General features: G+C 39.5%; 3 protein-coding genes, 2 long non-coding RNA genes and 1 pseudogene across 8 annotated transcripts in view; 3 read left to right on the top strand and 3 right to left on the bottom strand.

Moving 5' to 3' along the window:
• The window catches only part of LOC149114803 (uncharacterized), an 18,468-nt gene extending 508 nt beyond the window's left edge, over positions 1-17,960 (top strand). Inside the window, exons 2-3 of the long non-coding RNA XR_016205908.1 lie at positions 17,585-17,680; positions 17,883-17,960. This is a non-coding gene — a long non-coding RNA (uncharacterized LOC149114803). The remainder of the gene's footprint in view (positions 1-17,584; positions 17,681-17,882) is intronic.
• Positions 1,175-1,792, bottom strand: LOC110069653 (uncharacterized; annotated as a pseudogene).
• Positions 2,435-4,516, top strand: LOC149114805 (uncharacterized). Its single transcript, XM_089284388.1, has 5 exons — positions 2,435-3,136; positions 3,257-3,307; positions 3,394-3,499; positions 3,612-3,852; positions 3,959-4,516. The coding sequence occupies exons 1-5, from the start codon at positions 2,729-2,731 to the stop codon at positions 4,179-4,181; spliced, it is 1,029 nt and encodes a 342-aa protein (XP_089140514.1). The 5' UTR covers positions 2,435-2,728; the 3' UTR covers positions 4,182-4,516.
• LOC149114804 (uncharacterized) lies at positions 3,559-9,029 on the bottom strand. Of its 4 annotated transcripts, XR_016205904.1 has the most exons (5): positions 8,767-9,029; positions 7,697-7,967; positions 5,386-5,647; positions 5,176-5,257; positions 3,559-4,534 (listed from the first exon to the last, which is right to left on the bottom strand). It is a non-coding gene; the product is annotated as an uncharacterized LOC149114804 (long non-coding RNA). The 4 variants fall into 4 exon arrangements; XR_016205903.1 differs by lacking the exon at positions 7,697-7,967 and having other exon boundaries at positions 5,129-5,257; XR_016205901.1 differs by lacking the exon at positions 7,697-7,967.
• Positions 10,616-11,851, top strand: LOC110069643 (histamine N-methyltransferase-like). The gene has a single exon (XM_020777169.2). The coding sequence runs from the start codon at positions 10,631-10,633 to the stop codon at positions 11,603-11,605; it is 975 nt and encodes a 324-aa protein (XP_020632828.2). The 5' UTR covers positions 10,616-10,630; the 3' UTR covers positions 11,606-11,851.
• LOC110069639 (ATP-binding cassette sub-family F member 2-like) lies at positions 12,849-24,540 on the bottom strand. Its single transcript, XM_089284401.1, has 11 exons — positions 24,118-24,540; positions 21,955-22,153; positions 20,857-21,111; positions 20,287-20,389; positions 19,308-19,403; positions 18,625-18,744; positions 17,918-18,007; positions 17,012-17,185; positions 16,589-16,717; positions 14,259-14,462; positions 12,849-13,444 (listed from the first exon to the last, which is right to left on the bottom strand). The coding sequence occupies exons 1-11, from the start codon at positions 24,428-24,430 to the stop codon at positions 13,334-13,336; spliced, it is 1,794 nt and encodes a 597-aa protein (XP_089140527.1). The 5' UTR covers positions 24,431-24,540; the 3' UTR covers positions 12,849-13,333.
• Positions 24,541-24,570: the final 30 nt, after the last annotated feature.

Here is a 24,570-nt window from a genome sequence, read left to right as displayed (position 1 = left end):
TAACGTAATCGCCAACAGCATAATGTCACGTATTAATCGTATACAACGTCTGGGCCGCCTGTGGTCAGACTTTCCTTTCACTGAACTTTTGCAAACTCACCAAACAAGCAGAAACAATAAGAAACCATCAAAACAGGTTTTGGTTATGATTAACCATTGTCTGAGAAACTCACAAATTAACTCGATACCAGAGTAGAGAGTTTTCTTGCTATATTCTTAAGTCAGAACAAACGCAAAAACATACGCGTAAGCTTACAACTAGCGTGAGCAGATCTTATTATTCATTTCCAGCGCGAGATTGAAGTCTTGTTTTCTACCCTGAAAAACCCACCTTTACCGTTAGTTCAGAGCATAAAACTACATATAAGTGCCCTGGTTCGTATTCCCTGCCATCGCCGTGAAAAATACGCAAGAGAATCTCTCAACTCTCACCATTTGATCACGCGAGAGCCCCGGACATGTGCGTGAATCCGCGCGGGTATATGACGTCAGGATGGCGCAATTTGTTCCAAAAATAGAAAAATTTTCCCATATCATAGGTGCGCGCGGATCCCAAGACTTACGGTCTCCGTCCCCGATTATGGCTCCTGGTAAAACCGCAGTTGATTTTAAATTGCTGCGTGCGTTCTTGGTTAGCTGTCTCTCTTGTTGTTTTTGTGAGCATCTGTATAAACGAGGAAAACAAGTACTGATGACAAGTGTTTCTTTTCTTCAGCGATATCTTCCTGAAGGGATGTTACTAAAACGGGGAATGGAGGGATGTTACTAAAACCAGTGTGTAAAACGAGAATGGGGAATGGGGAATGGGGAATGGGGAATGGGGAATGGGGAATGGGGAATGGGGAATGGGGAATGGGGAATGGGGAATGGGGAATGGGGAATGGGGAATGGGGAAAGGGAAATTGAAATGCGAATTTGAAAATGGGAAATTGAAATTTTTTTACATTAACTTTTTAGCGGTGATTATCGATATCCACGTTTTATTTTTTGAAACGTTCTGAGCCAAAATAAAAGGATATGATAACGGGATAAGTCACCCTGCCTTGTTTCTTTATTTTACTACCTGAAGCTAAGCAAGTATTTAAAAGAATACTAACGAATTTGTGACAAATATAATTTTGGTGAACACCAAAAATCCATAGCTGAAGGCTTCGTTATGAGGAGTTTAGCACGATCATAAAAGGCACTTAACAATACCACGCTTCACTGACTGAGGATGGTTTGAGTCGTATGCTAGGTCTTGGTCAGTGTGTGTTAGTTTCCTGTATACAGCGGTAATGAGAAGACCGTCTGCGTCCCTTGTAAAGCATGTAACTGACGTGTCGATCGAGAAAGGGAATGGTGTTATCTCTCGATTTCCATGGTAAAACGAATGGCTGGTTGTTGAATGTTTAGCTGTTGTAGAAAGCCGTCGACATTGTTTCGATCTAAGATTGTAAAAGCGTCATCTTCATATCGCTTCCAGATCTTAGGTTTGCAGTTCGCAGTAATAATCGCCAGTTCCTCAAATTCTTCCATGCAAAGGTTAGCTATTACGGCCGAGACAGGGCTCCCCGTGGCTGCTCCGTCTTGCTGTTCATAAATCGATCCATTATCTTGGAAATACGCGGATCTCAAAACGAAATCTAAGAAGTCGGCAATTTGTGTAGGACTAAGGTTCGTGCGGTCGGAAAGACCGGGATTATTTTCTAGTTTTCGTAATGCGACTTGTGCGGCACCCTCGATTGGCACATTAGTAAATAGTGATTCTACGCCAAAAGATACCATTCTTGTTTTCTTTCGTGGTTGACATCTGGTGGTCACGAAGTGAGTAGAGTAGTAACTGTGTAGTCTGATCTGCCTGTCAAAGGAGACAGGATATCAGCTAAGTGAGCTGACAAGTCGTAATAAGCGAAGGTGTTAACGCGTCTGATCTCACGGGACACGCTATATGGAATCGAATACAGCCTCGTTTTCCGCCTGGGGATGGGCACTCCCTTATAACAAGTTCGGGAATGCTGTCATAAAATTTGAATTAATCCCCTTAAAGAGACTGATCAGGGCGTTACTCTTGCTTAATGTGACCTCTAAAAGATACCAGTTAAAACGAAATAGGCTCGATTACGAGCTGCTGTTCAGGAAACGATCCGGCGCTAGTAGACCAGACTCGAGAGAGGGGCATGAGAGTATGTTTTTTTATAGTGTTATTTCTTCGAGTGTACCCTGAAAGATACTTTGATAGCTGAAAATGAAGGCGTTTCCACCTGAACACCCTACATGAAATGAGACCCGAAAACTTTGATTTATACACCCCCAAGCGAGACGACGAAGATCCCCGACCTCCCCGCCCAGGGGATTTTCGCCGCTCTCTCCTCTACGGCTCCCATAGGTCCTCTAACATGCCAAAGAACTCTTGAGTGCAGCAGTGCGGGCTCATCTGTTGAACAACGGATGGTATACGGGCCGACAGAGCTGAAAAACGACTGCGCATGCTCATTCGCGCGCGCCGAGAAACTGGGAAAGACAACATAAAACCATAGCAACGTATACCTAAAATGGCGGCATTTTTGAAAAATTTAAGAGCGCTGAGTTTTCGCTTGGGCTAAGGAGTAAGTAAAAAAGGTTAAGCTTGAAACTTTCCTTTCAGACCGGTCGATATTAGTTCTAAAACATATCTCCTGAACACCACACTTCCCTCCTTGAACACTCATCGAAATTTTGCCGCGAAGTCGGAGTTCGTGCCGCGAAAATGCGGCTCGTGTTGCAGATTATGTTAATGAGTTTGATGTTCACGGAAACTTACGGTGAGCGGACCTGTTGGTACCATAGAAAAACCAGAAAAGGCGAGGAATGCAAAGGGAAAATGCGGAGGTTCAATGCTGCAATAGCAAGGTATGTCGGTGGCACTACGAACAGCTGGGCATGTACTCGACACTGGACCAGAATAAACCGCGAAGCACATGGTTTTTGTGCATGTCCACTTCCTGTGCACTCAACTGATATTTCAGCCAACATACCAGCGAGGTTTTATGAAATGTTTGACCGCATCGGACGTACTACGAGTGGTTACCGTCCTGGTGTGCGATGGTGTTCCAGTTGTAGGAAAAATGCAGACCAATTGTTTAAAGATGAACAAGATTACAGCCCTCCTCGAAAGGTATGGTTACTGGGAGGTTACAATAAGAACGTCCTTTAAAATGAGTGGCACATATTTCCGAGTTTCTTGTGACATGCAAATGTAAAACCGGTACAAATAAGTTCCTTTAGATGATTTCAGAGAAAAAGTACTGATGTGACATCCCATCACACCTCACCCATGCCAAAACAGGTACTTCTCATAATTTTGTATCATATTTGATGCCAGCTATGTAAAATCAGTTCGAAATAACAAACCGCTTGTTGCATTCCTCCTAGAAGTCACCGGAGGAAATGGATTTGTTGCTCAGAAAGGAGACACAAAAGTGCTGCACCTTGCAAACACAGCTTCATGTGGCAACACAACAGCTCGCAGAGATAAAAGGTGTTTTTACTGTTTTGAATCTGCTTGAATTAAAATTTAGCATCATAACAAAAACTCTATACTTCTCACAAAAATATTTTAATTTTTGTCATGGTTGATTTTTCTATTACAGAGTCAACAATTGAAAAGAGGTTGGAAGCATTTCAAAAGGCCCTGTACAGACATCAAATAACCACCCCAGACCAGAAAATTTACAATCCAGAGGCAATGAAACAGTTTACAGACAAAAATAGCCCTGGACTCTTTGAGGACATCCTTAACTGTTTAAGTGGAAGAAAAAGTTTGTCCAACAGAAGGAGAGAGATGCAAGAGCAGAGAGTGGTGTCCCTACTCCACATAATGGCCTATTTTAGGTAACAAACTTTAAATGAAGTGAGCTACCTGTAAGAAAATTGTTTTTCATTCATTGTTCATAGGGGTTGTAACAATAGAAGCAAATTACTTTTACCTACATGACAGGTCACAAAAAACATCTGCATTGCAAAAGGACAGTGGCTTATACACAGCTAGTTGTGGCATGTCCTTGCAAGGCCTATCTGCTGGTCAGATTTTAGGATACAGCACCACGCCTAGGAACGCGCAGCAGTTAAAAGCAGACCTTGCTAAAGATCATGCCAACTACATATCACAACAGTTGCAGAGAGTAAATGAGGTCAGTCTGCAAATAAATAAGCAATTCTAATCAACAAATGGCTTCATGCACACTACCAAAGAATATCATTGAAAAAAAGCCATTTTGGCTAATTAATTTAATTTAATTTCAATTACAGCCCTCCTCAAAAGGTATGGTTACTGGGAGGTTACAATAAGAACGCCCTTTAAAATGAGTGGCACGTATTTCTGAGTTTCTTGTGACATGCAAATATAAAACCGGTACAAATAAGTTCCTTTGTCCAGTCCTTTGTTCCACAGTACCACCATGGTCAGCAGAGTGAATCCAACTTGTGGCTTATTGCAGGGAAAAGTGCAGAATTTCTTCTTGATCTGTTTAAGAGCATTTCACAGAACTGCCACAAATCATACCAGGTAACAATCCTGAAAATAAAAAAAAGTCATGAAATTAATAAATACAGAAGTCTAAACCATTTATTATACCATAATAAAACAATATGAGAATTTGATGATGCAAGAAAAATTGAAAAACACAAGCTGCAAGCAAGCATTTTCCACATTTCTAAAGTATTGTCAAATTCCTGAGGTGTGTTAAGACAGTTTAATTAAAATGCGTGGTTTAGGCTTCTTTACATGATTCTTAGATATGTACGATAAGGATATGCAGATATAGATATAAAATGTACCAAACAATAGAATGAATATTAAAATAAACAAACATAATTAATGAATACTGATAACATCTCTGACTTAAAAAATGGAAAATAAAAACAAACGAACAAAATTACTAACATCATGTTTTCCTCATAATAAATGTACATGTACCACTGACATGCACACAATTTAACTTTTCAACATTTCATTTATTTGACTCAGGTTGAACGTCCAGTTGCAAATAATGGAAGACCAAAAGGGAAGCCACTGTACCATCTCCCAACGTTTGAAACCACAGTAGACACTAAGTGTTTTCCACTAAGTTATAATCTCGATGATGTAGAGCCAGGCCAACAACCTCACCCAGATATTTATTGTGATTTTCCAACTTGCACAAGAGAAACAGTTACCATTGTTAGACTGGCCTGCTTCCACTGCTTTCACCAAGCTTGCTTGCCTTCAAATCATTGCTGCCCAATCTGTGCTGAACCTCTGAAGAAAAAAGTTCAAAAGTTAGCAAACACCTTCAACAATGGGCTTTTGTTGTCTAAAAATGCTAATGAAAGAGAAAATGATGATGATGAACTCCATAAAAATGACAGCAATTATGCACCACTTACAGGCTTGAACATATCTGACGCTGAACTTTTCTACACCTCACCAGAATGGTCTCAAAAGGTTAAAAGCATCCTGGATACTTATGAAACTATCCTTCTTCCATCCCGGGCCAATCATTCATCCAGAAGTCAACCTTCAGCTACAAATACCTCGTCTCCCTCTGACAGCTCTTCTTGAGTTCTAACACTCATTATCATCCCTCCAAACCATCATGGCAATGTCACTTTCTGGTCATTCCCAAGCAGTATTTCACAGTCCACAATTCTAGGAAAAAAAAGGAAGCAATGCCTGTACTTTTATTGAACTTTTGTTTAGCAAAAGGTTCTTTTCAGAAAATGTTCAAATTCCTCTGCTCAACAGTCCACTGAGCCAGACATGGGTGTACCAGCTAATTGTGCAAGGGATTTTAGTGGGTAACAGCATCTATGACTCAGTGACACAAATCATTCCTCAAACATTTGGTGTTTACAAGCTCTACAATCATCTACTGTATTAAACAATGTAATTGGTGGCACCATTGTAGGACCTGAAATGCCTGTTAGCATTATCCCTGAAGCAAGTCCTGCAGCTAATTTACCTTTTCACTGGAGAACTGCTTTAACACACAGCAAAACATCTATTTTTATTTTAAATTCCAATACTGTCATCTTCATTCCAACCACACAAGATGTTTTCCTCTTAGACAGCCACTTACATGGGAACAGTGGAGCCCAATACAGCTTTTGCAGAATGGCAGTACTCCTTCGAATTACTTTCTTGGTTCAAGCAAGTCAACAATTTTCAGTTCACTCTTGGTACAGTCACTAATGTAAAGTTTCACTAACACTCACTAAACTTTTCCCAGCTTTTTAGCATTTTTAGCATATATTTTGCTAGCTTCCTAAATTCCACTATTTAAACTACTTTTTAACCCATTAACTCCCGGAGCTTTTTGTCTAAAAAGCGTTTTTTGAACATTTTGGACATTTTCAGGCTGGATATGAGCCAAATTAGCTGCAATCTACTCAAATAGCAGTTGGAACAGGACAGCATGCCTTTCTTTCCACCAGCATCGCGTTTTACGACATTTTGGCCAGGGCATATGCAGAAATCAAAGAGAAAGTGTGGTTTACATCTGTAAACTTTTCGTTTTTATTTTATTCATTTTTTTTCTCCTTTCCTTTTTCTCCCTTTCTTATATTTTTGCTGCAGTGATTGACCTTCTACTGGGCTTGCTTCCAGTTCAAGAATTTCCGAGAAAGCATCATCAAGACAGGCAATTCTTACCGTTTGGTTGAGGGAAATTTTGCGCACAGTTTTTCACTCAAAGTTCTGAGCATTTCCGTGCATATTTCAGGCTCCATTGACCAATTTTTATAGTTACTTACTAAATTGACGGGGAGATAAATAAGGAAAGGCATCTGTAGAAATGTGCACCAAACTGAATTTGAACTCCGACTACTGTATCCAGAAAGTAAGCCTTTATAGACTCGTTATTAGCGAAATATAAGCTTAAATCCGCAAAGTCAAGGTCAGCCCATGAGAGCAGATATTTTTTTACCTTTCCAAATTCTATGTTCAATTTCACAAGAATACTCAGCGTTCCATTAATTTTTCTGTCATATCTCCAGGAATGTTGAGTGGCAGGGTAAATACATAAATATTTCAACATGAAGAAGGGAATCATTTCCTTTACAGTTTGTTCCCGTGAAGTCCAAAAGCATGCAACGAGTGCTCAAGTACAACTGTAAGCTGATGTGCTCAAATGCGAGCTTACGTGGCAGGTTTATTCTTGCGGGTCGGTTACATCTATATATAATTATTTGTAAAGAGCAAACACGGCAAGATTTCCGTATAACCCCATACATTTATTATGCATACAGCTCTTTGTTTAACTGAACAATAGCGAAAACAATAGCGCTCCTTTGAGACTTATCTGATTTGAATAACTCTAAATTTTACCATTTTTTTCTAAGTGTCGCATACTTTTAGACTTAGATTTTTTTCGAATTTTCTATCTAAAATACGCAAAAACGGAACGATTTCTTGGAGACTTTTTCGATTTTTCGAGTTTTAGGTCTAAATTACGGAAAACCGAAACGAAATATCATAATTTTGGGCGCATTTACCGTATTTGTAAACTGAGCGCAGACTTAAAACTGCTTTAAATAATAGCGATTTAGACCTGTTCGCTAGTTTAAAAAAGCTTAAAATACTGTTTTAGGCCTAAGCAAAACCGGCTGCTTGCGGTTAGCTATAATCTTTTGCGCGGGTTAGTGACTATTATACTAATTTTTGTAAATGTAAACAAAGTGAAATAAAATTCTAGCTTACCTGCCGCGTCTCTCCGCATTTTTTTCCCTTTGATTTCCTTCCTCGAATTCAGACCCATGCGATGAAGCTGTATATTTTGTTTCTTTCCTCCATGAAGTGGCAATCAGATCACGACCTGTGCATACAGTGGTACGAGGAACACTTTACGCATCTTTGCGCACTTCGTATAAGTCGGCGATATGCTTGATAATGTTTCCAAAAGGATCATCTCCATAGTGCTGACGCCACGACCATTCCTGTAGATAGCTTTCGAAGAGATCTTTGGATGTTCCTGTACGAGGCATACTTCATTTGACTCCCCACCATGTATTTTCAATGCGCTTAGTGTGCGCACCTCTGTCTGGTTCTACGAAGTTTAGGCTGTGGTTGACTGTGAGAAGCGATTGGGAGAAAGAAAGAAATCACCCCCCACCCCCCCCCCGCCCCACCTTTTATTCACCAGGGACCCGCACATGCGATGCATGTTTTCGTGCAGCGTGCAACATGCATTAAACACATGAATAAGTAAATTGTAATGTTAATTTTTTGGAATGCGAACTAGTCAAGTAAAATAAAAATTATTTTTGGAGGGGTAATTCTCAACTGAACCTCGTAGTGTAGTGGTGTAGAAGAGAGACTGGTAAGCGAGAGGTGTGCGAAAGGTAAGTGGTTCGAGACCTGATGATATACAAGAAAAAAAAAGGAAAAAAAAATCCGTAAGGAACCTGGGTAACATGGAGAAGAAAAAGAGGGAAGAGGGGAGCTAGGGGAAGAAGAGAATCGACGAAAAGACAACGCGCAATAGCGCGCCACAGCGCGCAATCAAATCCTCTTTTGTTCACACAGTAAGTAGTAATTATCAATGTATATATTCAATACCTTAGGGAGTTGCTATTGTCTTCAAAAACAATAGAGCGCATACATAATTAATAATTCTGCATGCATAATAAATGTATGGGGTTATACGGAAATCTTTCCGCAAACACCTTTGAATAGATGTATTGACAACAAGGGAGTTGAAATTTACACTTTTTTAACCTGTAAGTGGTATCCAAAATAAACTTAACAAGCGTAAAGCGGTCACTACTCACCATGGCGCTGCGACTGATGTCTGCTAGAATTTGCTGTGTTTAGACCGTCAATATAGCCAGAAATATGTTCAGGATATCAGGAACATCTGCTTGACTGAAATGACATTGAAAGTTCCATCTTCTCCATTTTTCTCGGATGATATTAGTCCAAAAAATTAACATCGAATGGCGCCAAAACTTTGCATTGATCAAACGATCGAAAATGCCACCACTCGTCGACTCACCCGCCAAAACCCTACGCATGCGCAGTCGTTTTTCAGCTCTGTCATACGGGCCTAAGATATTGTCTGTGTGTCATGTATGGGAACACAAATTATACCGAAACTCTCCAGTACAATATGTGTCCTCATACACACGACCTAGGGTACATGTAAGGACCTCTAAGACTCGTCTCGTCCTTCTGCTCCAAATCAATGAATTGTTAAAAAGATATCATGTACATGCATCCCTTCGTTTGTCCCGGACTCGCTAGAGCATTATATTACATGCCAACAGTTAAGAGGTTTATCACGCGAAATGCAAATCAAGCAAGAATTAAAGAAACGAGACTTTATCATAAATTATTGTTTTCTCAGTTATTCTAGTCTCTTAGGAAATCTTAATTTACATATTCGCGAGCCATGAGGGTCTGGTCTGCCATTTTCATTCACTTGGACTTGCCAGCAAACGTTAACAGCAAACATCGAAACGTCGTCTTTAAACAAAATATTTTTTCGAAATATTTTTAGCAAATCTCTCTTCCTCCTCCTCCTCCTCCTCCGCCATGCGGAAAGCTGTTACAATTAACACTGGCTATCCGAAAGCAAATCGCTTCACTTGTAATCCGCAATTTACACTACCAGCGCACTTCGGTCAGATCAAACAAAGCCACACGGCGTTAGTTTTTCTCTTTCTATTGCTCTTGTTTTTTCGTCTTTCTCTTATTTTGTCTTTGCTTGTACTTTTTTTACTTTGCATTTTGTGAGACACAAGGAAAAACATCTAAAATGTAAGCGAATTTGGAAGTTATTGAATTGTTTTTGTTTTCCGCGCTCAGGCTGACGTAAGAAACCGTGAAATTTCACCTCCTTAGCAACGCGCGCGAGCGCGCGCATAAATCGGTTAACGGGCTTAAAATGTTAAAACGCGATCGTTGTTGACACCATGGAAGACTCTGAATGGTCCTGAATCAGTGGCGGTACATAATCTCGTCACATATAAAATTCTTCAGAGTTTGCCGTGAAGACGTTTAAACTTCTTACATAATGTGCTCCGGCGGTTAACGCAAACAGCGACATTTTATCCAGTTGGGTTGTATCGGAAACTATAGATCGAGAGACAGCAGAGAGAGACGGTCAGAGAGAGCTAGTGGGAAAGACTTGCGCGCAAACTCCAGAAGTGGCACGCAATGCTTGCAGAAGCGAAGACGTTTTTAAAACATAGGCACGCAAAGCGTGCAGGAGTTTTGTTTTGTTTTGTTTTTTTTTTTTTGCAAATTAGAAGCCTCTAGAAGTTTGGCATTAAGTTAAGTCATAACTCGACTTAACAGTAATGATCAGGCTAATTCGGCAAGTTTCTCTGGTTACGATGCAGAGCAAACAACAAACATGCAACATTATTCTTTCACGCATACTTCTTGTATGCGATCCTCACTTAGAGAGTAACGTGACAAAGCAAAGTCAAACAATATACACGATTACTCGATAGTTTTCGCCTGGAATTTTCGGTAGTACCAAGATCATACCAAGATCCTCGGTGCACCCTCAAGTACAACGAAGATTCCAATCGACAGCTCACACACGCGTTTGCTTTTACTTCCGGTGGGTCAAGGGAAACAAAAAAGACGATACACAAGAGCAGCGGTTTTTTGTTTTTATAACCCTTCATGTTACTGGCAGCGACTAGTAGCCTTGTGTTAGCCGTGAGGATTTACTGTATCACCGGAGACACAGGCGTAGTTAGTTTTAAAAGAAGAGACATGTGTTCCTTCGTCTCGGACTCGTCAGAGCATTATGTCAACAGTTTAGAGGTTTATAACGCAAAATGCGGACAACGTAGAAAGATCATCGAGCTGTTACAAGATCACCTGCCAGAATTGATTCAAAGGACTGCTGAAAGGACTCTACACAAACAACGACCCGAGTGTTTCGGATCTGGATCTGGCAAGACAGATTTGGAAGCCTTGAAATTAATCAAGCGAGAATTACATAAAAGACAACACGGCTCTCGAACCAAGCTTCTCAACCGAGCTCTTGAACCAAATGAATATTCATGTCGTCTCTACGAAGCTGCAATTGAAAACCTGCCAACACCACTGGACGATCACCTGACAGAGATCGAAATTTGCCAGCAAACCTTTCAAGAGTACGTGGAAGGCCAAAAAGAACCAATCAAGAAGTTTCACATCGTTCATTTTCTACACAGTCTCTACTATATCGACTTCGAACTGGCTTTGACTCATTGTTTTGAGAACGAACTTTGTGGCGGTGGAGCTGTGGTATGTGTCATAGACGGAAAGGATCTACTGTATTGCATTTCCAAGCTAAGGAAAAGACGTCAGGGTATAGTCAGCGAGAGCTACGAGCGAAGTGAGAAGATCATCAAGATTGCTAACGACAAGGGCTGGAAGCATGAAATATACAGCCAGGAGTATTCCATTGATGTTACCAATGTGTTTGATGAGAAATCAACCGAAGGAAATCTGCTTCTCGACTTCTTTACACACACTTTGAATTTTCGTGAGACGGCGGACAAACAACTGCTAGAAGATTTACTTGCACTGATTAAAGACAACACTACTGTCAAGGATGGAAAACTTTTGGGAGACAAAAGTGAATCGCTTATTCTTTTGTATAAATGACCCTCTTGACTTTCGAAGGACAGTTGGTCATCCCGGTGCACTCCCAAATAAAAAGGACAGGGGTGTTCGTCGGAAATTTTGAAAAGAATCCCTTAGAGTTATCAAGATCCTGTTTTGTGAGCAAGGTGAAATTTCTTTCACCCCTTGGAGGTACAATTCGAAAACAACAACTGACACTTTCAAAATTTGTAATTGTGATTTAGACAATTGCTTTGAACACCTACTAGTAAAGTTGATTGTCCACTATCTCGTCATATTTTTTTCGGCTCAATACCCTTAAAGGTATTGTGAAAGCTCCTGCTGTGGACCTTTTGAGGCTGAACAGCCTAAGATTGAGGTACCAAAACCTGCTTTTTAACCCCTAAGCACCTCTGTCTTTGTTATAAGGGGATTCCCCCCTGGGCTATTAATACAGTCAAACCCGTAAGGGACCACCCAAAATGTCAAGCCTAGGTGGTCAGTTACGAGAGCTTAGACCATAATGGGTAAAACTTTTTCCTCACTAGAACATGGTAACTGCAGAGTCTTACCCAATGCACCAATGCCAATGCAATGTTTTATTCATGTATAAGTCAAGTTCGAGAAAAAATCCAGGTCTTCCCATTGAGAAATTTCCGTTTCTTGTACTAGCCAGGAATACGATAGTGTTACAACACCTTATTATCCATTTTTCGCTCCATGATCTGTCAAGTGGTCGCTTACAGGAGGTTAAAAACAAAGGAAAATTTCAAACTTTTAGTTCTAAAAATGGTTGTGCTTGCTTACAAGAGGTTCCAAATATAGTGATTTGACTTGGAAACTTTTGGTATTTTGGAAAACTGGTCACTGAGGAGAGGTGGTTGCTTATGAGCGGTGGTCGCAACGGAAGGTTCAACTGTATTTCTTGACTCATCATATTCTGTATGGAACCCAAAGGGGAGGGGGCATTTGGGGGCATGCATTCAACATTACATAATGAAAAGGAGGTGGAATTCATATTTTGAAGTTAGAACTGAAAACATGTTAGGACACAAGAAAGAAAGAAGAAAAAAAAAAGTTTTTGACCAGGATGAATTACTGTAAGCTTCTGTCTATAGGCTCTCCCCCCCAACTAACAAGTTATAGGCCCATATTAGTCCCCCCCCCCCCACCATTATATACTACACTCCCCTCTAGTTTAAAATGAAGTGAATTTGATTTATTACGATGTTTTAAAACCAGTAAGTGAAGAAAGTAATTTGATGAATGCCACTGGCGCCGTAGCTCATTTTGAAATGCTTTTTTATTCTGCTTGTAAGCCCTCCCCCCACCACATTTACAAGCCCATCTAAAACCCCTTACAGAATTGTATAAGCCCATTTGACTAATTAGTGTGATCAGACTTGTGAAAAGAACCCAACAGCCGTATGAAACTTGTCTAGGATACAGAAACAAAATGCAACTGCAAAGTACATAAAATTATATACAGTAGCAGTGTAACATTCACTGTGGTCTGAACATTTTGAATATATTTTACAAGCCATTCCTTGCCATTAACTAACAAGTTGAACAAGTACGATCCAGCTTAGCTGATGCTGGGGGCTGTCACTAAGACAAGGATAATGCATAGCACAACTGGTGAGTGCCACCATCTTTCTCTGGAAACAATTTGATACCAGGGCATTAAGGCATCGATCTTGAATAAGTCTGTCCCGAGTTAGTCGGTTTCTGACATATTGTGAAATCTGCATATTAAATATAATTCTGCTTTTATTTTTGCTTCTTGGTGACCTTCTTCTTTAGTTCTTGCTTGTAGGATAAAATGCCACCCTTCCACGGTGTTATTGTCCGTTTTTCACAAATCCAGATTTCCTTCGCAACCTACACAAAGAGAATAAAATCAGAGTTGACAATAGAAAAGTATATACAGTTGAACCCTGCCTTACAGCTACCCTGTTAGTATGGCCCCCTTGTTATTACAGCCACTTTATTCTCGCCCCCAAAAAACCACTCAATTGGTCATTTTTTTTATTTAAAGGACCCCTTTAGTATGGCCACCCCGTGACAACCTGTCAATATTGCCAGATATTTGTGGCCCATTGGTGACCAGATAAACAAGGTTCTGAACTGTAATCCACATAAAAATGCTAAGGGCATTAACCACTGTAAACAAAAACATTTGAACATTCTTTTGAATATGTAAATACTGGTACCACCTTCATGGCATTCTTAATAATATTTACTTTGATGCCACGAGAGAAGTATTATCTCTCCTAAATGATTGCCACACAGTTCGCCATGGGAACAACTGAGGCACGTTATGTGATTGGTGACTTCTTGTCATGCTACATGACAGAATGGTGAATTAAACCAACAAATTAACATTCAAATGAAATCTATTGAGCTGTAATCTCATAATAATTGAACATGATGGTCTTGTCTGTGCACGAGGCCCTAGAGTTTGACCATCGTGGATATGAAACGGGTTTTATTAAGGGCCGGGCACCGGACAAATTGGCCGGCTGTGAGGATGATTTTGCCCACCTGGTTTGACCATCTTGAGGAAAGTTTTTCTTAAGGAGAAGTTCAGTTAAAAAAGGTTTTGCAGTTTTTCTTACAAAGAAGTTCAGTTAAAAAGAGGTTTTGCCTGCTTTGGACACTTAATCAGTCATAGTTCACTTGATTCAAAATTTACCTGATTTATGAGTCTGAAGTCGTGACTAACTAACACCAGTCCTCCTTCAAAGTCATTGATGGCATCTGCTAAAGCATCAATTGTCTCCATATCCAAGTGATTTGTAGGTTCATCAAGTAACAGGAGATGAGGTGCTTGAAAAGCCAGCCAAGCAAACACCACCCGACAACGCTGGCCATCAGATAAGTTCCGCATGGGACAGATCTGTAGTTTTGATTTTAGATAAATCACTGATTACTTTCTTTTATGAGGAAATCCATGTATTGACTCCACCCTACCCACCTGTACAAGATTAAAACCACATGATTCTAATGACCCCTCTGCAAGCCTGCAAATAATTTTTGTCTATAAGCAGGTCACTTGTCAGGCCAAAGACAAGCTCTGACCTGACAAAAAGCCAGTCTGGTTAGACAATTTTTTTTTCTGTTGTTAGAAATTAAAAATAAGAGACATTTGAGACATTTTGGTATGTCAGTGTAGACCCTTCACCAAAATGTTGCAAAGTCAATTGAGTGTAAAATTGATACTAGCAACAGAAAGGGGACCTTTACATTAAGTCAGGTATTATTATACTGTTACAAATTGACAAATTTACAAACGTTTGTACCCCTAGTTTGCCTTCACTCACTTGACCACACGTGTGTTCCGTATTTTCCCGCGTACCAAGTTTCCCAGAAAACCACAGGAAAATCCCACGTAGACAGCTTGTCAGTATAAAAACTCACAATAGCATTCAGAGACTTGAAAATTGGCTGAAATGAATTCTTCAACTTTCTCTGAAGGCAAGTTTCCCCTGAAAAGTTTTGGGGTGAATTGAATAAAAAATTTGCGCAATTAGATGAAATGCGAATTGGAAGTGGTCGTGACTGGTGACTAGTCCACAAAGCATGACTGATTTGTGCATTTGCACGCTTTTCACAAAAACATGTCTACGGCACGGAAACTATTTCAAACTATATTGAATCAGACTTAAAAACACCTATAAAGAGCTATAACTGATTTTTGATCATAGGGACTAGAAAAACATTTGGTTATGTTTTAGAGGTTTGAAAGTTTTTGAAAGCGATTGCATTCAGATAAAAGAAACGTGAGAATTTGGGCTGTGTATCCAATTTGCATAATGTTTCAATCGGGTCAAATTACGACTAGAAATTAATTCCACAACACTTGCAGATAACAAACTACAAGTAACAACATAAGAACTCAGATTTTAGTAGTTTTTCAGACAAACATAATTCAGACTAAATGGGGCTTCACGATCTGTCACGACACCAGTGCAAAATGCGTACATTAACACAAAGCTTGAATGGTAGCGCTGATGTGGCGTGTTTACAATTCGACGTGACATTTGAGACAATGCACTGCGCGCGAAAGAATTATTTCTCAGAAATGGAATTAAAACGAAACTGTGATAACAAAGCTTTTTTCCGTAGTATTGTGTGGCAGTATAATAAAATAACTTGTTTCATATTCGGTCACAAATTTCCAGTTAAAATATTTTTCGTTTAGCAGAAAAGCCCGGTCAGACTGTCCGACCCCACTGAGCTTTTACCTGTCAAAACCTCAAATTTACTGGACAATTGTCCGATGACCGACTGTTATTTGCAGGCTTGCCTCTGGGTGAAATAAAATGCAGACTAGAGGCTGTGGTCTAAGAAAAATTGTGAGGAGCCAAAGGTTCCTAACCATGAAATCCTGGGTGCCCAGTACTAAGCTTATATAGAAAAAGTAAGTGTTTCCAGTCGTTTGAAGGCAAAAGTTAGTTGCCTAAGGCACCCGGGAGCTTCTAGAGCACAGCCCCCAAGACTTCATAAGTTAGGATCACAATATCTCAAGGCTGTGGTCTAAGAAAAATTATAAGGAGCCCAAAGGTTCCTGACCATGAAATCCTGAGTGCCCAGCAACACGCTTTTATGAAAAAAGTAAAATTTTCCAGTCACCCAAAGGCAGGAGTTAGTTACATGTACTTGTGGTACCTGGGACATGCTAGAACACAGCCCTATATCTCCTTCAGTTTTACACTCTAAGAGCTGAGTTTACATTACTAAGTTTCAAATGTTTCAAGACAATTTGTATCAATTATTATGATGCAGTCTCTCCACAAAGTTGTATGCTGATGTGGCAAAATGTAAACAACATTTGGCATCAGCAAAGACTCCCCTATAATTTTTGAAACTGTCTCAGGCGTAAAACTCAACTTTAGGAACACTCCATTTGGGTGAGTCACTCTCACAAGGCAATCACCTACTAGATTAGTTTTCAATTTCCCAAAAGGTATTCTTCCCTCTCCCACACTGTTTTGATAAGGATGATGATAAATCACTACAAACCTGTTGTTTCCCTGTCAGCCCGTATCGCCCTATTGACTTCCGCATGTCCTCAACCTCCTTAATTTCAGGAAAGCACTTCATCATGAATGAAAGGGCTGACATGTCCAGTTCTAACATATCTTGGAGATGCTGTGAGAGAAGACATTGTCAAAAAAAATTGACCTCCCACACGTGTTCATGTAGAACAGAAAATGGAAACAAAAAAAAAACAACTCAAAACAAAACAAACAGACAACCCCTGGTGACATAGTTCAAACATTTTGGGATTGAAGAATTTCCTCAGGAGCTTTCTATCATGCAGACTGATGTGGTTATTGATTAAAGAAAACAAGTAAAGTCACAGTGTACAACTTTCTCTAACTTTGCTTCATGATTTAATAGTTACATGTAAATAATTTAAATATTGAGAAGGTTTTGTCAAACCTGATGATAGCGGCAAATCTTAAGGTGATTATGCCTTCGTATGAGCCCATCAGTAGGTGTCAACGTCCCATCAAGCAGTTTCAGCAGTGTAGACTTTCCTGCACCATTGGGTCCCACTAAAGCTATTCTGGACTCCAAGTCAATTCCAAAGTCTAAGTCCTTGTAAATGGCAGGCTGAATGAAACAGATAAAAATACATTGAATGTTATGATTTAATAAGCAACAAATGTAATCAAACCTTTTCACTGCAAACCATTCTCTAAATAGACAGCAAGTACAGTTAGATCTAAGCCCCAAAACAATGTGGAACTGGGGGCAGGGGAGGGGGTTAGGGGTTTAGGGGGTGGGTACACTATGGGAGGTGGAAGGAGAAAGCAGGAAGTGGTGATTGAGAGAAAAAAGAATCATGGAAGGGATTCGCCCCTCTGCAAATTCCAATTAAGCTTCATACATTTCTTCAAAATGTTTGAGTCTTTATGAATCCCCCACCTCCACCCTCAGGAAATTCCAATCCCTTTTGTGGGTGGGGGAAGGGGAATATGGATATACTCATACACATATTTTGCAATTTAGGAAAAGTACCAAGACCCCCAGTTCTTCCCTGTCCCTCTACAGTACTGGTATAGCTAGCTATAGAGAAGCGATCTACACAGCGACAGGGGGACAAATGTAAGTATCATCTATTACTAGAAAACAATTATTGCCTTGAGGTCACGCAAAAACTCAGAGGAAACATTAGGATTTATATACAGCAAAGAACAAGGAGCATTGATATTGTGAACTAGCACTTAGGCAAGGACAGATTGAGGGTTAATCACACCAGACATTTCAGTTTTCTTTCCTTTCCTTTTCAATGATAATTCTCTCACAGGTACATGTATTGCACTGTGACTTCTGACTTGTTACCTTATCTTCACCATAGCTGAAGCTCATGGTTTGTACTTGGACCACAGGAGGGGCAAGCTTGCCACAGTCAGGAAAATAGAATGTCAAAACCTGCAGACACAGAAAAAATGGTTAACATGTCACCATTGATACACACAGACACATAAAGGGCAAATGGTGCTACTAAAGGATGCTGGAACTAGTAAGATTTCTATTGTACGAAGTACCCTCAGAAGGAATGTTACAACCAAAGAGACAATTAAGTTGCTTTCCATCATAATCATGGTGATCATTTTTTGGCATTATTAGTGATTTTTGAGAAATAACTGCAAGTTAGAGAAGACAATATGCAACACATGTAAGTTTAACACACTAACTATTAACCTGTCTTGACAGCACTCATAAAAAAATGGTTGTTCAGAAACAGAAGGAAATCCTGATAAAAAGGACTCAAATCCCAAAGGGAAAGACTGTTTCAATGTTTTTATACTCTGAAATGCAAAGAGGATAAAGATCAACCCATTTATAACAGTTGCAGACGAAAGTACATGTTCTGAGTGCAATGAAGGCGTAGCTTGATACCAGAATACATGTACAAACATTTTGGACACATTAATGCAACTGATCCACTCGATCATTATCCTCTATTTGCTAATTAAATGACAGCCACACTTTAGAGCTTGGAGATGAATAAAGGATTAAGAAAAAACTAAGGCAGTTCTCATTACCTTGTCCTTAGTGACTTTTTCAGTGAGTCCGTTGGCCACCATCTTACCAAGAACCTTTTCTTTACTTTGTGCCTGTCTTGCGAGTTTGGCGCTACCATGACCAAACCTGGCAATGTAGTCCTACAGTTAAATCAAAAACAAAAGAAGGAATATGATGAAAGGATAATAGTGAGTATAACTAAATGTACTTTCAGCTGCTCTTCAACTGTTTATATTGAATGAAATACATGTACTTTATCTTTTATCAAAAAGTAAATTCTCTTATTAATAGTAACTAAATACTGAAAAATTCAATTAAACTAACTGACTAAGTAAGACATGTTTAAATTAAATTATGTATAGCAACAACAGTAAGGAGAATTTCAACTTGAATCCGTTGGGGGTGAGGACATATTTAAATTCAAATAATTAATTCTCATGCATTTTTTGTTACAGTAAGTGTACTTGGACAACACACCACAGTAAGGCACACAGCTGGCTTAAGAAGTCAGTGTTGTTAATAAATCGCTTCAGGCGTTGTGTCCATTGCAGCTTCTCAGTACAACTGACAGCTGCTAAAACTCGGCCTTTTAGGTCATCATTCTTCTATCGCCAGATAAAAATACCATTTTCATGTAGTACACAGTTGTACACTCAGGTTAGTTGAGCTCTGGTTAAAAAATCTCTGTCACTTAAAAGCATACCTTCATGTGTTTTATTTGTTCTTGTTCTCTGCTGTACTGTTTCATCTGATTCTCTTCAAGTTCTGCCCTTGTTTTGACATAGGAGTCATAATTACCCTTGAATAGGCAGAAATAAAACACGCATTAATTTATTGTGGATTTATTACATGGATATACGTGTAATGAGGTACACACAATATCTAATTTTCTGATAAGAATAAACTCCTTTTTTAAATCAAAGTTTACTGGTATTCATAGTAGGTTACACCTTTGAGTTAACAAAAAGATACTTCTTTAATTAAGTAACTAAATCCAGGACTACAGCTTGATTGGTCACAGATATGGTGTGCCCAGAATAAATTACCTTTCCAGTATCCCTCAGACATGCCTCTTAAGCTGATTCAATAACATTGATTCTACCGTTTCCCTACAATTTGTGGAGGCACGTTGGCCTCATGGTTACTGCACTCAAGCTTTTAGCCAGATGGTCGTCCACCCGTCATGTGGATGGCCAGGTTTTAAAGAAAATTGCTTTATTTTCCATATACATCTTGCTTAATAAATTGTTCTTTTTTAGCAGGCCCTATAGCCCAATTTCAATAGCCATATTTCAAATCCTGACTAAACGCCGGAGTGAACTTGACTCCTGATTTCTGGGTTTGAGCCCTGGACAGGGATATAGTGTTGAATGTGTTCCTGGGCAAGACCCTTTACTCTCACAGTGCCTCTTTTCATCCAGGTGTACAAATGGGTGCTGGCAAATTTAATGCTGGGGGTAATCCTGCGATGGACTAGCATCCCATCCAGGAGGGAGTTGAAATATTGTTAGTCACTTCATGCTACAGATACTGGGATAAGCTCTGGCCTGTCAGGCCATTTGGCTCATATGCAGACTTAACCTACCTTTACCTTTCTCTACAATGGCTATGTCACAATAATTGGTAGTTAAAAGTATATACACTGGAATCCCAATTTTTAACTTTTTAATTTTTTTTCTTACCCCATAATACACAAGCTTCTGTTTGTGCATGTGTATAATGTTAGTACACACTCCATTAAGGAAATCCTGTGAATGCGATATTATCACCAATATCCTCTTGTAACTGCAAGAAATGCATTGTGTGAATGATTTACAAGTTACAGTAACTACAGCGCAAGAAACAGAAGATAATTCCAGTCTGTGTTTCTTAATTTAGTTACAGAAACAAAAGCAGAAGATTTCTATTTCTTTCTGAAACCCTGAAAAAAAGGAAGGAAAATCACTTATTTAAATTTTGATTAATCACACATCATATAAAATTATCTTTGCTATTGTAATTGCCATCATCACATCAATAGCTTGACATATGTTCCTTCTGTGTTTCTATTGAGTTAATTGCTTTTAGAGTGCACACTCTTATGGGGTGTTTTCTAAAGCTTTAAATTAAATTCATCTGTAAAGGTAGTCAGACAGACAGTCAGTCAGTCAGACAGACATTCATTCAGTCAGAAAGTAAGTACATCAGTCAGTCAGTCAGGCAGGCAGTCAGGCAGGCAAAGCTATTATCAACATGAAATTAACAGGTCTCACTTTTTAAGCTCTTCCTCTAGCCACACACAAGCATCCAAATCCAGATGGTTTGTAGGCTCATCCAGCAACAAAAGTGTGGGTTTAACAAAAAGGGCTCGTGCCAAAGCGATCCTCATTCGCCAACCTCCAGAAAAATCTTTTGTTTTTGTCTGTTGCATGGAAGGCGTGAATCCAAGACCATCAAGAATTTCAGCAGCTCTGGTCTCTGCTTTGTCTGCATCAAGGTCATCAAGCCTTTCAAAGATATCTAATAATCTAAAAGAATATACAATTTCTTGGCTTCATTACACCACTACTGGAGTGTATCTACATCTTCCTTGCAATAATATTGTTATTTAAAGAAACAAAGTATTGCAATTTAAGCTTAGTGGAACATAAATTAATTTTACCATTTAAATGAAACAAAATTAAAAATAATTATACATTAACATAACATGGTTAAGAATCCCAACTGGCAGAGGCAGACCAGTTGACTATTTATAAGTGTGGTTGAGGAGTTGAACTTGGGAATACATGTATGCGAACAACACCAGCTATACTCAGGTCCGGATGCCCCTTTACCACTTGGCCAGACTTAACTGTACAGAGAGTCACCAGTGTAGGAGAACATAGTGGGAAAGAAATCAGAAATTAAACGAAATGGCCAGAAACAAGAGATCAGAAATGTCAGGACATTCAGCAGCTAATCTCTGTAGAGTGGGAGGTCTTTAAGTCTAAATCTCAGACATTTGTGTGGAGGAAGAATAAATACTGTGCACAAAAAGTTAAAGAGCGACATCTGTTTACTGCATCCAACAACCTTGTACCCAGAGACTTTGTTCTGCTTGACCAGAAACAAGTGACCCTGGAAGGATCTAATTTGAAGTCTGAAAATAAAAGACTTCTGTTTGAATTGTGCATGCCTAGCTAACAAACCTGTGCCTCGATCAAGGCGCTGGAGTTTCACTTCTGCTCATTTCCATTCTTTTCAAAACCAATCAAAATCGAGCCTGTAATTTAACTCTCAAGAGTTGCTTGTTTCATCAAACTTACGCAGTACGCATTGAAGACTTGAGGAATGGGAATGTGCATCAAACAGAACAATATGCAACCTTGTACCTTTCACTTCCTTCATCCCCTTGCTTTGTGAGCTCAGCAGCCTCAGCTTCAAGACGGGTTCTCTCCTCATCAACTTCCATAACACACTGAAGCGCTGTCTTATCTGACGCTTCCATCTCATTCTTAAGATGAAATATGTCAATATGGTTAGGAATTGGGATGTCTCTGTTTCCTATTGTTTCCAACATGGTGGATTTACCTGCATAGACAATAAAAACAACCAAAATACATAAAATGCTTGCATTTAAATATTACAGTGGAACCCTGCCTTACGGCCACCCTGTTAATATGGCCACCTCATTATTACAGCCATTCTGGGCCTAACAAAAGCTCAGTCAGTCATTGTCTTATTTAGAGAACCCTTTAATACCGCCACCCTGTTAATACGGCCAGATTTTTGTGGTGTGTGGTTGAATGGATTAAAGGGGTTCCACTGTATTATTATTATTCCATGCGTGTGCGTTGGATATGATATGGTACATGTATGTGTAAAGAGGCAATAAAACATAGTGTCAAGTTAGCTCTATTCATCCAAATATCTAAGAGGGGCAAATGAATAATACTACATGGCTAGCTTCACAAGGAGGCCCGATGAATAAAATACGGTGCACTGTGATTGGCCACCTGAGTGGGGAACATGGGGATATCTTGCTGCTTGGAATTACCCACAGTGTCTGCAGGGGTTTCATTAATGCTCTCAGCAGGAGCCCAACTGATTTTCACAGGTGGGCAAAAACTATTAGAACTGAACTTCTTTGTACGAAAAACTTTTCACTAATTGGTCAAACCAGGCAGGTAAAATTGTCATCACAGCCGGCCAATTGCCCGGTGCCTGGCTCTTAATGAAACCTCTGTATCCATTAAGAAAAAGGTGTTCTGTATGCCACATAATAAACCTCCAATGATCAAGCTTTCTTGGTTAAGATGGCTGGATATTGGCCTCATTCCTGTTTTTGCATGTTTATGGACTTGACTGAATCTTGGCACAAAAATATGCAAAATGGAACCTACACAGGCAATATATATATCCAGCCATCTTGACCTCACACTTGGTCAGTAAATAACCCATACTTAATTATTGTTCAACTGATAAAACAACAACAACGAACTGTTGTTGAATCTTGCTTATTTCATTTTTTGAAATGAGACAGTAGGACAATTTTTTTGTTGATCAAGTTCATCAAGCAGTTGTTTAAATCCAGAGGCTGGGTTCAAATATACATGTATCAAAGGAAATTCACCAACTGCACAGACCCGTAACCTACAAACATTTGGCAGACCAGTGTTTAATGGCTCTACTCTACTAAAATTCCTCCCAATACAGGGCTCGAAAAAAACTTGAATTCTAATTTGCCCTTGGGACAAGTATCTCTCAAATTTTGCTTGCCCATGGCAAGTCTTAGTTTGCCCTTTTAATGATTTAGTTGGCAGATGACTTGCTTGGTCTCTTGCCCATTGGGCAAGTGAGAATGTAAAGTTACTTGCCCAGAAGGAAAATCTACTTGTCCGGGGCAATGGGACGGCACTTTTTTCAAGCCCTGTAATAACACAGCGAACGGTACATGTAATGACAAGGTCATAAGGTATAATAATGCCTTTCACAAACGAGTGTAAAGCTAAATAGACCGAAAGACAAAAAAAAATAAAGGGAAAGAAAACGGCAAATGTATCCCATTTTACTTTTGTAAGGAATCGAGATTAAATTCGGTTGTATAAATTCGACGTCTCACCAAGAAGGAATTAGATAAATGTCGACAAATTTAAGCTTAACTTGAATTATAAACAGAATCTAGATTATCAGCTCCATGTACACGGATCACTTTAACTTAAACTGAATATCAGTTTTCGAGAAAACTATGGAAAAACAGATTTTTTTAAGATGGCGAGCGAGCCATTACAACATGATGCATTATGGTGAAGAATTCGAAGGACTTCGAATACGGTCCGGAAATATTGTCAGAAGACTTTGCTTGCTTCAACCGCTCACTGACAAGTTTCATTCGAGACGAATAAACAGAGAAATTTGAAATCGAAATGTTTGAAATATGTATCTCTATTCAAAATGCCTTATTAGTACTTCGACGATCCAGAATCTGGCCAGAAGACATTTACCACGCGCCATGTGTTGAATTGGAAAAAAACAACGAAGCACGAATAACTTACCACATCCATTTAGTCCCAATAATCCGTATCTACGACCACAGTTCAACTCAAGTTTTGTATCAGTTAAAAGTTCAACACCATGGAAAGTAATAGAATAGTTTTCAATCTTCACGTCTCGCGACTGCTCGTGTGAAGCCAAAACGCCGGTGCACGAACGGTTTGACAAATCCAACTTTACGGAGGCGCCATTTTCTGTCGCGCTCGAGTTTTCAACTCCATTTTCTGTTGAATCTACCGCCGGTTTTGGCTTGCCTCTGGACTGAGCGGCAGCCTTTTTCTTTGCTTGACGTTTTTTCGCTGCTTCTGAAGGCATAGTTATGTTTCCCGGCTAAAAAAATTGAAAAAAATTTCTGTTATGAGGAACACGAGTGCAAACAAAAAGTTATCACGATTGCGCCACAGATAACATGTGCAGTATATTCTTGTTTCCAGGTCCTCTCAGAATATTTCAGT

Source organism: Orbicella faveolata, unplaced genomic scaffold, assembly GCF_042242905.1.
Source record: "Orbicella faveolata isolate gen_17 unplaced genomic scaffold, um_ofav_v1 contig_13, whole genome shotgun sequence".
Taxonomy (NCBI): domain Eukaryota; kingdom Metazoa; phylum Cnidaria; class Anthozoa; order Scleractinia; family Merulinidae; genus Orbicella; species Orbicella faveolata.
Note: the sequence above shows the minus strand (reverse complement) of the source record. Positions and strands in the feature narration are given on the sequence as shown.

Bases quoted from the DNA above. Each gene is read 5' to 3' on its own strand.
- LOC110069643 (XM_020777169.2), top strand. From the start codon at position 10,631: ATGTTACTGGCAGCGACTAGTAGCCTTGTGTTAGCCGTGAGGATTTAC.
- LOC110069639 (XM_089284401.1), bottom strand. From the start codon at position 24,430: ATGCCTTCAGAAGCAGCGAAAAAACGTCAAGCAAAGAAAAAGGCTGCC. The intron at 22,154-24,117 runs GTAAGTTATTCG...TTGTCTATGCAG, and splicing joins ATTGGGACTAAATGGATGTG to GTAAATCCACCATGTTGGAA. The intron at 17,186-17,917 runs GTAACAAGTCAG...TGTTTCATTCAG, and splicing joins TCAGCTATGGTGAAGATAAG to CCTGCCATTTACAAGGACTT.
- LOC149114805 (XM_089284388.1), top strand. From the start codon at position 2,729: ATGCGGCTCGTGTTGCAGATTATGTTAATGAGTTTGATGTTCACGGAA. The intron at 3,500-3,611 runs GTGTTTTTACTG...TTTCTATTACAG, and splicing joins ACAGCTCGCAGAGATAAAAG to AGTCAACAATTGAAAAGAGG. The intron at 3,853-3,958 runs GTAACAAACTTT...CCTACATGACAG, and splicing joins CACATAATGGCCTATTTTAG to GTCACAAAAAACATCTGCAT.